This window comes from Temnothorax curvispinosus, unplaced genomic scaffold, assembly GCF_003070985.1.
Source record: "Temnothorax curvispinosus isolate PA1 unplaced genomic scaffold, ASM307098v1 QBEX01001522.1, whole genome shotgun sequence".
Classification (NCBI taxonomy): Eukaryota; Metazoa; Arthropoda; class Insecta; order Hymenoptera; family Formicidae; genus Temnothorax; species Temnothorax curvispinosus.
In genome coordinates, this window is record NW_020211302.1 from 43,969 (window position 1) to 55,694 (window position 11,726).

Below are 11,726 nucleotides of genomic sequence, written 5' to 3' on the forward strand. Positions count from 1 at the left end.
ATTATTAAAATAAAAGCCTTCCCTCCTTTCTCGGGTTTTCAAACAATACATATATCTCTGCCACAAATAAAAGCTTGCAAGTCCTTTGCCTGTGATGACAATACAGATTTCACACTTTCAGACCTGCTCTACCTACGCCTAAAGCGTCATCCTCTCTGTTACCACTATGCATGTAAACAGAACACCGAAACTTTTCATTCTATCGTAAAATAATCATCAAAATAAAAAAACCTTTTCCACTTCTCGCGTGAAGAAATCTCGAACCAAAAAACCTCAAGTTTTTCTTTTTCTTTGGATTGAGATCTTCAAATGTCTGTGAGTGTTTTTCGCCAAAAAAGCCAGCTTCCCGTAAAGACCTTTACCAAACAATACTCACCTTTACTCGTAAACAAATATCCATTTTAAAAGCTTCCGATAAGTATTCAATGCTTCTATTACCTGCATTCCACTTGATGCTGCCACCTACTGTACTTTCCCATGAGACGTGATACCACGGCGTGATACACTTGCCGCTTGCCGCATCGCGTTGCCGTAGCGACCGTGGCTTGTTTGCATGTCGATGCGAATTCGAATCGCGGTATCGTAATCGTGCTAATAAACATTCGCGGTCGGTCGGTTGGTCAAACGCGCATTTTCACACCCCACGTCGGACCTCGGTACTTTCGGACAATCGAATTACCATCGCAATGAACGACGTCGTGACGAGTCACGAATTTGACGATCTCCGTTCGTCGCTGTCGGGTGAACATCCAAGGGATGAGAGACAGGGGAAAGGGAAACCCGTTCGTACCGTTGAGGAGATCCTGCGGCGAGTGCAACGCGAATTGTGTCTAATCAAGTTATGTTGGCCGGATGTATCGACAATCACGGAGGATCTCTATGCGCGATCACTTCCGGACAGTTATCGTTGCGTCAGCGACAAGGAGCGACTGCTGCTGTGGTACGCGGAGAACTTCCGCCGGCAGATTCATGCGAAATACGCGAATCGCCGACCGTTATTGTTGGCCTGCGAGAACGAATGTCGTGTACAAGTGGGTAAAATTTAATCTCGAAAGAGCAATATCAATTCTTATTTAGTAATACCGGCCTCTTGATGTAAATCAATGTAATAAAAGCAAAGTCTTCGTTTCTATCTTAATTATTACGTACATCTTATGTTAAATGAGTCAAATTATTTCCCTTCTTTCTTCAAATTAGTAGGACCCGATAAATCGTGCAATACCGGTTATAGAAGATAAAAAGCAGGGCATATTAATTGAGAGTTTATTTTATAAAAGCTGTAAAAGTTTTGTAACTATTTTGTGTGTCGAGAGTTTTGCAAAGCAACTTGATTCTTTGTATTTGCAATTGACAAATACTACAAGTAAAGATTGTTATAGGAAGAATGTTATAAGTCTGGCCAATGGAACACAAAATCAGCTGATTGAAAAGTCAGCTGTTTGTAATATCAGCTGATCGCAACATCAGCTGATCATACGTCCTATACTATTGCATAGTTAAAATATGTGAAATCACATGGTATTAGAAAAAATTGTTTGAAATGCCATTAAAAGTTCCTCTAGACAATTTGTAATTCGTGATAGAATTTAAAGTATAAATTTCATATATAATTTTTATGCTGTATAATGCAAGAAACAATTGAGGGGAAATTGAAATACATTTATCTATCAAATATATATTAAGATATGTAGTATGTACATGCATCATTATAGATGACGTATTAGGAAATAGAATTTTGATAATATTTAATTTAGCATATGACTCATTAATTTTTATTAAAAATAATAAGAACTTACATAGTTTTCTAAGGATTAATGGATCTTAAATATTAAGACAAATTATTTTTACATTTTTATCTTTATTTTTTGTATTTTTTTTCCTTTTTAATTTGCTCTTAAATTCCGTACAAAGTTATCGTTCATTTTACAAAAATCAAAGTGTCAGAAATAAAATGTCTACACAGACCACAATCAAATATCATCATTAAAATACGAGAAATTCATATACTTAAATTGTCCTAATTAAGTTTCGTTCAATTTCTTATAATAGTCCGCAATTTCTTATAATAATAACGAAAACTTATACGTGAACGCTGATTACAAAATTCCATGCAATACAAAACTGGAAATTGTTACTGGAGTTGGGCGTACATTCGGAAGATAGACGCAAAACCGAGAGGAGAGATTTCGCGTTAAGTACGCGATTTGTGGGTTGCGCGGTTAAAATTGTGTCAATAATATATCTCGGTAAAGAGTCTTTATGTGCAATAATCATTTTGCATAAAAAGATATATCGAATGATTTAAGATTCGCTTTGCACTTGCCTCTCCAGCTTCTCGTACTTTAATACGACAAATTTTACTATGACAAAAATAAAAAATATTTTGAAAAACATTAGAAACAAAATATCGAACTACATATCTAAAAAATTCAAAGATGTTTTTAAAAATATTACTAAAAATCGGTTTTTAATTGCGTCACTTGTGCAATTTTATAAGTATCTCACATCGTTATGATTACATTTTGTACGCGCTTTTACAACAGTTTTACACGTCAGTACTGATCGAGATAATCGCGTATGAAGTAACGCGATAGATTCGAATATTTTTACAATAAATCGCCTATACCAATTAGCACATAAGTGCAAGTTTCAGTCTTATTTGTAAGTCACAGCTCGACTGGATTCCTTTGGTATATGAATTTTCATATATTTACATCATAAAATTATATCCTTAAAACTATATTGTACAATATTACGCTACGTGATTTAATTAATAGAGTATTAATCGTATGTCCAGCATTAGCGTTTTATCTAAATAAAAAGAAAAATTGAGAAAAATTTACTTAAAAATATTTACATAAAAGTTAAGAAAAAATATAAAAAAGAAATTAATTTTTTATTTTTTACACATTTTCAAGAAATTTTAAATTTTTTAAATATTTTCTACATCTCATTTTTAAATTTTTTAAAAATATTTTTTTTGTTTTTTAAATGTTTTTTTTTTATTTTTCTCATGTTATTAAAATTTGTCATATTAGAGTCGAAAAACTGGAAAAGGAAATACAACGCGAATATTCAAAATACTAATGCGGTACACAGGATTGCTACCGTATTAACTAAATATGATATTCAACTATTACTATTAATTTATTGTAAAAACATTCGCAGTATATATAAAGGAATGTGCAACTAATTTTTAAAACTTTTTGAATTTTTGTTTTGGTTATGTAACAGAAGAAAAGAAAATTTCTCTATCGTATATCTTCATACGCAATCATTTCACAGAAACAGTTGTACGTAATATGGCTTGAATGTACGTAAATGTTTAACTTAATTCCCAATTTTTAGTTAATACGATAAAAGTAATAGAAATATTTAATAATATAAAAGAGGAACGCAAAAAATATATCTTACGCTGCGACAACTATAGAATGGATCTTTTCTACTTTGCGTAGAAATTTGTATCTACCAATATGAAACGAAGTACGTTGCCGTATCCGGAACTATACACGTGGCGTGGATGTGTAAAATTCATCAGCGATCACATCGAATATCAGCCATTAGACGAAGCTTTTACTATGGTAAGTCAACAAACCTTCTAAGGTTTAATCCAATCTAAGATTTTCTTTTATACGTTTCCTCTTTCAATTTCTTTATCATTGCGCGCAATCCGGGTTATTTCAATGCCAATGTCGTCTTAATTTGAAACAAAACCTGATCCTTTCGAAAATAATAAATTTCTAAACATAAAAGTAACTACCCTAAGAGGTAGAAAAATATAGGAAAAGGTGCACCTGCGGGATCTTTGAACATCGCGTCCGCGTTTCGTCAAACACATTCTGCAAGACGCTAATAAAACAAGGAAAAATGAAGTAATAAATGGCGGATCCATCATATCTATACTAATATATATAATATGTACATACACGATTATACCAGATCCGCTATTTATTGTCCCCATTTCTTGTGCACCGCGTACGCAAACGCTTTCTCATATACACAAATGTACACACAATCACACACATATTTACCTACATACATGTACATATAATTTTGTACAATTCTTTCTATATACTAATTTATTTATAAGTTATTCACACGTCACTTTCTCCGTTGTTTCAGCTAGCTCGTACCGTTACTCTTTTCCTTTGACTCAATTTCCTTCGATTCCGCCCAGGTCGACATGTTTTTTAAAATATCCCTTATCTGAATCACTTGGCGGAAGGTACAGATGGCAGATCCATATTTTTGTAACCAATCTGCGAATTTAGTACCGTACTCTAACACGACAGCAAATTCCGGCGGAAGGGAGTTTTCAGATGTTTCGTTGTCAACATGGTCGACATTATTATTGTTATTGTTCATCGCATTATTGGCTAGTATTTCTGCAATACTACACTCTGACTGTCCGGCACCTGGTTGACGTAGTTGACGTAATATGTCATCAAGTTTTTTACAGTCTTTGGACGATTTTGAATTATTCGCCACACTGCCGTTGCTCGCCGATGTTGATGGCATAGGGGAGGCACGATTGTTCGTCGGTTGGGAGATGCTTCCGGACGGTTTCTCCGCATTCGGCGATTGATTGTTTTGTCTCCTCGCTGTGACTCTCGGCGGTATCTCCGCAGTTGGTGCAATTCCATGAGTGTTGTACCTTCTTTTGCCGTTAATTAGCGCATTGCTAGTAGGCAACATATTCCCCATTGACATCGCCATCGTGCTACCCATCGCACCGTTGTTCCTATGCAAACTCTCAAGAAGATTCACGGCAGGCGCTAAGTATGCGGAGTGAGAAGAAGAAGTACCTCTCGTCATAAACGAGTTAAGTGCGGCTAGAGTCTTCTCATCGCCCAGCGTGAGCATATTATAGAGAAATGTAGGATTAGTTAACAATGGATTTAGATCAGTGATTAAAGGTGTTCGAGCCGATGTCGACATGTTATTCATGGTATTCATGTTAATTGCAGCGGCAGCGGCAACGGATGTCAAATTGTTCTCCATTTTTGGTCGCTTTGGCGCTGGCCCGGCCTCAGGCTCCTCGTTGACTCTCTCTGCAACTCCACAAGTCGACATTCCCATTGTGTTTTGGGTTGGCGTTGACCGTGATGAGGATCCCGCTCGACTATTATCACTGTTCTCCGAACTGGACGTCAAAATATGATCGTAGGTCCCCGTAGTTCTTACATTATTTAATTGAGCGCGGATTTTGTCTTCCGCCTTACACCATCCCCGTAAAGTTGATTCGGGCACACCGATATCACGTGCCACAGCCGCTTTGGATTCTCCACCGTGCACTCTGCCGATAGCATCCATTTTTTCTTGTGGCGTCATTGCTCTCATCGGTCGCTTGCCCGCCGATCTCGACGATTCGTTCCGCGGCATCGTTTGTCTGGACGATTGACTCGTACTAGGACCAGGATCGCTGACGTTTAGAGTATCGTATCCTGACAAGTTGTAATTTGGACGATAGCTTAAACTATGCTGTCGACGCTCGCGAGTTTGTCTACGATCCCTCCGATCCGTAGCTCCCCCCGCTTCAGGGGAGAGATCCACGGCGGCTTCTTGTGAATGATCCAGGTTGCTGTCAAGAGTTCTTCGCAATGACGTTACACTCCGACACCCGGATTTCGCGTTCGTTGATCCACTTGCCCTCTTCACTCGATAACTCGAACAATTTTTAGACCATTCGCACCATTCAACTTAGTCTATTATCGGGTCGCGCGTAAGGATACATAAAAAAAGAAATTTAAATTATGCGTTCGTTTTGAGATCGACACATGCACACTAAATTTCTCTCCGGACGATGAACGCGAAGATGACTGGCACGGATGCGGAGATGAAAACGGAACGATCCGTACGCTGCGCTGCCGGTGCGGCGTGTGGCGCCGATTCGTATCTCGCACAGTAGTAAATAATACTGTGTGTAAACGCGGTTACGCCGTCGCAGCCGGTCGGGGGAGTAGTAGTACTCGTTCCTCCTCCGTGGTGGAATAGCACATGCGCTCACAGAGAGTAATAAAGAACTTTTTTATGAATGAAACAACTCGGTCGGTCGGTCGGGCGGCTACAACCACCACCTCTTCTCTCTTTCTCTCTCTCTCACTTCTTCTCCCCTCCTACGCGTTCTCCTGCCCTCCGTCGAAGCAAGGCTCTGCTGCCGCTGGCTGCTCTACACCTTACCGCTTCGCCGCTCCACCGCTGCTCCTCTCCCGTTGACGGCGCTAGCGCGAGTAAAACGAAGCGTGTTCGTGCTCCCCGGCGCTCCTCTCCGCTCCACGGTTGCGACTGCACCAGCCAATCCGCACTGCGCGCGGGAAACGATATTATTGCTGTACCACGCGGAATCGCATGGTTGGGGTGGTAGTCGGAGCGTGAGCGAGATAGACGAAACGGGTGAAATGGAGACGGCGATAGGCACATACGTTCCGGCACGAGAGATCGCGCACCGGCCCGAAGATCAGTTTTCGCCGGCGCGCTCGTCGTCGTTGTCCGAGAACGTCTGTTTTGATTCGCGAAATTCGCGAACGCGACGGGTCGCGACCGCGTAAAACCGTCCGTTTCGCGGGCTTCGTCTGGCTTCGCGTTCTTTCTCTGCGTTCGCAACGTCCAAGTTCCTCGTCGCCTAGTCGCGTCGTTCGCGAGCGAGATTGAGCACGATCGCGAACAAAAGGAGGTAAACACACCGATTACGCCGCGTTCTCGCGTCGTCGCGGATACGATTGACTTGACTATCGCGGGGATGCGACTGACTTGACTATCATGAGCGCGATTGATTTGCTCTGGGAAAAATAAAAACGGAAATAATTCACTTTGGCGCCTACGATTACGCGTAACTAAAAATTGTAATTAGCTATTCTATCTATTTCAAAGATTTTTAAGTTATACTATTCTTTTAATTCTCTCAATTAGTTCTGTCCATATTCAGTTACGTAAAAATAATTTTCACTTAAGGGGAATTAACTAAAATGTTAATTAGAGTTACGATATTTAAATAATTTGATTATCTAAAATCACGGGCGCGATTGACTTAACTAGCACGGGCACGATTGACTTGACTATCGCGGGCGCAATTGACTTAATTACCGCGGACGCAATTGACTTGACCGCGAGGGAAAGCGCGGACTAAAAACTCGTAACACCCTTAACGCGCGATCCACACTCCGACTCCAAAATAATAAAATTGCCACTCACCACTCCAAGTGTCCACCGTCGAAGGGATTAACTCGTGTTGACTCCTCGCCCCAATCGTACGCTTAAATTGTGTATCCCACGAGATTACCAATGCACTTCGGCACTGCGTCGACTTTGGCTGCCCTTTGGCAAGACTCAAACTGAGACTGACTCCGATATGTCCGCTATGCGAACTATCACTACCCTGTCACAATACTACCGGTATCTTGTACTACCGCGTACACTCGGCTCCTCATGTCGCAGCCGAATACGAACCGCAACTAAACGCAGCGAACTCCGCGGCTCCGCGTCTGCTGCCGAGGCGGTCGACTGGTCAGCGAGGCTCCCCTCCATCTCCTGCTGCGCGCTACGTCAGGATACATTTTGCGCGCATTCCCACTCTTCTCACCAACGGCGCGAGGAAACCGTCCCTCCCCTGCCTTCGCGTTCGCGAATTGTCTCCCTTCCTGTGCCCTTCGTCGGACCGTTTTCGGCCTCTTTTCTCTCTGTCACTTGACCCATCGACAATGACGAGGAGAAGGATTTCGCTGTTCGACTCTGCGACGAGAGTGTCCGTGGATTCTTTACCTTATAGACTCAGAAATCGTCAGGAACCTAGGAAATCGTCCGGACCCAAAAAGATTGAAATGATTAAAAAAAATAAACTCGTAAATCGGAGAAATTTTTCTCTCCCGATTCTACTCTACATTATATCTCTTTTTATTACTAGCAGCATTTATCAATTATTTAACGCACAAAATGATTCAAGCTCGAATCTGTCCACAATTATATTTACATTATATTTAAGAGTTTTTAGATAGATCAATCAACCGTTTTAAATAATACTTTGAAATTGTCGAGACAGTTTCGTGAGTCACGCATTGTACGCGGAAAGAACGAGAAACGCGTGTCCGTCGGCACGAAACGGACCACTCTCATGCTTTAGGTACATAGAAAATTACATAAGAAATTTCCGTAATATTTATAACATTTGCCGAGGTTTGCCGGTCTTTTGTGCGAAGATATGAAAGCTCAACAGAGAGAGAAAGAGAGAGAGAGAGAGAGAGAGAGGGTCAGAGGATGTCGGATGCAGCAAAACCCTTAAATCCTTCCCGCCACCTCCGCCAGCAATCCCCGAGGGAGAGCCGGATTTACGAGCGCGCGGCCTAAAATCCGTACGAGCATTCGACGCGGAGTTACACCGGGCGCGGCGCGGCGCAGCGCGGCCAGGCGCGGCAAGGCGAGGCGAGGCGAGGCGAAACCGGGCGAGGCGCGGTAAGGAGAACTCGCTCTCGCGATAATTCGCGGGTAAATTTACCGCGAGTAACCGTCGCGCGCGCACGAACGCGAATACGCGACAAGTGTGTACCTGTACGCGCCCCGATATCCCGCGGCCTCGTCGGCGATACACGCGCGAGGACCGACCGCATTTCGTCACGTATGCCAGCTCGTTTTTCACCGCGCGATGGTAGCGCGGAGAAAGAGAAAGAGAGCGAGAGAGAGAGAGAGAGAGAGAGAGAGAGAGAGAGAGAGAGAGAAAGAGAGAGAGAGAGAAAAGAGAAAGAGAGAGAGAGAGAGGCGTCCTACTCTCGATAATTATCGCTGTCCCCGCGCACGTTTAGGATTTCAGAGCTACAACTTTGCTAGAATCTCGGATGAAAGCGTATCGCGGCAATGACGAGCACGAGGACGACCGCGTGCGCCTTTTTCAGACGTCCTTGGGGTCTATTATTATTGTTATTATTCTAATGACAATATTTATTAAACCTATAAATAACGTCTTAAAAAAGAGAGCCCTAAAAAAAACACTATTTTGTGTATGTGTGTGTGTGGGTGTGTGTGTGTTTGCGTGCGTGCGTGCGTGCGTTCGCGCGTAACATGTAACATAAAAGTTTGGAGTCTGTATGCTAGCGGTAGAAAGCAACGGCGAAAATTTTCGTGTGTTTATCTGATACGAATAAAAGGTACGAACAAGCTAAGAGGCTATCGCGAGTAATCGATCGATTTGGAGTTCACCAAAGATAACAGAATTGTAACGCCAAGCGAGATTATAATTAGTCAAATCACGTTGAGAGCATCAGTTGGATACTGTTGGAGCACGGACGGGTAACTTTCAAATTAAATTGCGGATATCCGAACACGGAATCGATGATTTCTCCCGTGAAATAGCGCCGTAATAAGACGTTCGATAAACAACAGTGTTGTCGGGGAAAGAGAGACAAAACTAATGCTTTTTGATAAACCTGTGATATACATGGTCTAACGTCCACATGAGTGACATTTCGGCACTTGGCTACAACAGTCAGTGACTTAAGCGGTGTCGCGTTGAAATTAATTCGCATGGAAAGGAATTTTCTCTTTTCAGCGGCAGAGCCGCGACGCCGCCGCTCGTATCTCGACCGTGGTCCGCGTATATCGCGGAGAGCAGCTGACCCCAGTCCCGGGCGTGAAATATATGCGCGGCGGCTATGGCGTTGCTAAGAGCGCGGCAGCAACAAAAATATGATTTCGCGGATAAGGCGCGCTGGTCGTCGCCGTCGGCGCGGCGCGGCGCGACGCGGCTTCGATCTACGATTAACGAATCCGAGTCTCGCGCGTGCCAATACCGCGCGTTCCAACACCGCGCGTCGCGACCGGCGCGAGGAAGCGCTCGCGATGGCGGAAGGGGGGAGGGAGGAGTCGATGGGCGGAAGGGGGGATGATGGGGGCGATGGGCAACAAGGCGACGACGACGCCGAGAGGAAAATCGATCGATGGCGTCCCGGTGTTATAGGACGACGAAGGCGCGCACGCACACACGTGCACACGTACACGCGACACTTTGCACACGCCGCCGCGCCGTCGCGGATAAACGCGGGTAGACGCGAGCAGACTGGGCCCCGCGCCTTCCACGACTCTACCGTGGAACGCGAGCCGGGTATAAAACCCGTACAATTAATTTTCACCTGCTTCCTTCGGAGCGAACGGAGCCGAGGAGCGGAGCGGTGTCGGGTCTCGCTCGTCGTCGTCGTCGTCGTCGTCCGCCTGCCTTTCGCGGAAGGATGTACACACGCGAGCGTGAGCGCGAAAACGCGCCCCGGGCTCACGTGTGTACGTGCGAGACTCGCGGCGCGTGAGCGTTGCGTGAACGTTTGCATGTGTGTGTACGTGCGCGGGCGCGTGTGTGCGTGTATACACGGCCACGCCGGGCTATTTGCGCGACATGTGTGCCGTCGCGTCGCGTCGCGGCCTGAGTTAACGGTCGCTCGCTATCGTTCCTTCGAGGCGACGGTGCGCTGCCGCTGGCCGCACGATAATATCGATAAACGGCTCTCCTGCTCTTTCGCCCTGGCGTCTTATCGTCGCCGATGCCTCGTTGACTTCGTTCGGATTGTTTGCCAAAAGTACTGACGAGACGTTCGCCCTTTAATGATCGTGATAATAACGTAGCAATTAATTGGGAAAGATGTTCGCGCTAATGATTAAATGGGCAATTTGTTAATGACATGTCATCTACGTCGATCCACCTTTAAAAAACCCTTGAAATTCTTGAAAAATCTATTATTCGAAGTAAAAGGGAAGTATACGTGCATTTCGGTTTTTAAATAATAAAAGCTCCCACAAGCATCGTAAGAGCACGTTTTATCTCAATTCGATCTTATTTAAGAATAAAGTTGCCTATTCTTGTTTCTCCTTACCTATCCTTCCTCGTGTTCCCGATTTCCATCTACAAGCTTGTAAAGTATAAAGTTATTCGCTGCATATCGATCTATTTATCGAAAATCAATGAAACGCACGTACTGGATAATACGTAAAAAAAATAAAAATAAAAAACGTGTATCTGTCATCGCCGGCTATTTGTCGTTTTCCTAAGCTTCGACGAAGACGAATGTCAGTGTCACGTTCAGCTCGGTTAAACTCAAACCTGCGCGAAAACGGTACGACGAGTGCGAGGGAAGGAGAGAGAAAGCTTAGATAGGAGCGATAAGATAGAAGAGAACAAGAAAGAAGATAGAGTTAGACAGAAGAGGAGAGTTAAGTTCATTCATAAAAAAGAAAATTATTACGAGCGGCGGAGGAGCGCGACTCCCGCAAAGTGAATGATACCTCCTGCTACTCTTACTTCTCTGCCTCCCCCGTTCACCGACCCCCCCGGCTCCTGAACGGCGATTACCCCCACCGTTTTGCCCTGCGCCGTCCTTGCAACCGTGAAAGATCTCTCGTGATAAACCTCGATTCTCTCTCTTCCTTCTGCGAATTATTTCTCTCTCTCTCTCTCTCTCTCTCTCTCTCTCCCCCTTCCCCCTCTCCCCTCTTTTCTCCCTTCTTTCTCTTTCTCTCTTTCTCTTCCCCTCGAGTTGTCGGCGCGCTGATAGGAAATCCCGCGAAACTTCGACCTCGTCTCTCGTCCCGCAACTTCTTCGAATAACATCGGAATTAATACCCGCCAGAAGAGCACCGGCTGCTACTGTAACTCGGAAAGACTCACGGACGATATATCGAATACAACTCGATATAACGGACTGGGGAAGCAAGCGTTTGCTAACCTGCGCACCAGAAGTGGCTAACCATCCTCG

General features: G+C 44.0%; 2 protein-coding genes across 2 annotated transcripts; one reads left to right on the top strand and one right to left on the bottom strand.

Moving 5' to 3' along the window:
- Positions 1–591: 591 nt before the first annotated feature.
- LOC112466117 (dynein regulatory complex subunit 7-like) lies at positions 592–1,046 on the top strand. The gene has a single exon (XM_025034018.1). The coding sequence runs from the start codon at positions 687–689 to the stop codon at positions 1,044–1,046; it is 360 nt and encodes a 119-aa protein (XP_024889786.1). The 5' UTR covers positions 592–686.
- A 1,915-nt stretch (positions 1,047–2,961) lies between these two features.
- LOC112466112 (protein distal antenna-like) lies at positions 2,962–7,813 on the bottom strand. The gene is made up of 2 exons (XM_025034005.1): positions 7,192–7,813; positions 2,962–6,304 (listed from the first exon to the last, which is right to left on the bottom strand). The coding sequence occupies exon 2, from the start codon at positions 5,380–5,382 to the stop codon at positions 4,123–4,125; it is 1,260 nt and encodes a 419-aa protein (XP_024889773.1). The 5' UTR covers positions 5,383–6,304; positions 7,192–7,813; the 3' UTR covers positions 2,962–4,122.
- Between the last annotated feature and the right edge of the window lie 3,913 nt (positions 7,814–11,726).

Excerpts from the sequence above, each read along its gene's own strand:
- LOC112466117 (XM_025034018.1), top strand. The coding sequence starts at position 687 with ATGAACGACGTCGTGACGAGTCACGAATTTGACGATCTCCGTTCGTCG.
- LOC112466112 (XM_025034005.1), bottom strand. The coding sequence starts at position 5,382 with ATGCCGCGGAACGAATCGTCGAGATCGGCGGGCAAGCGACCGATGAGA.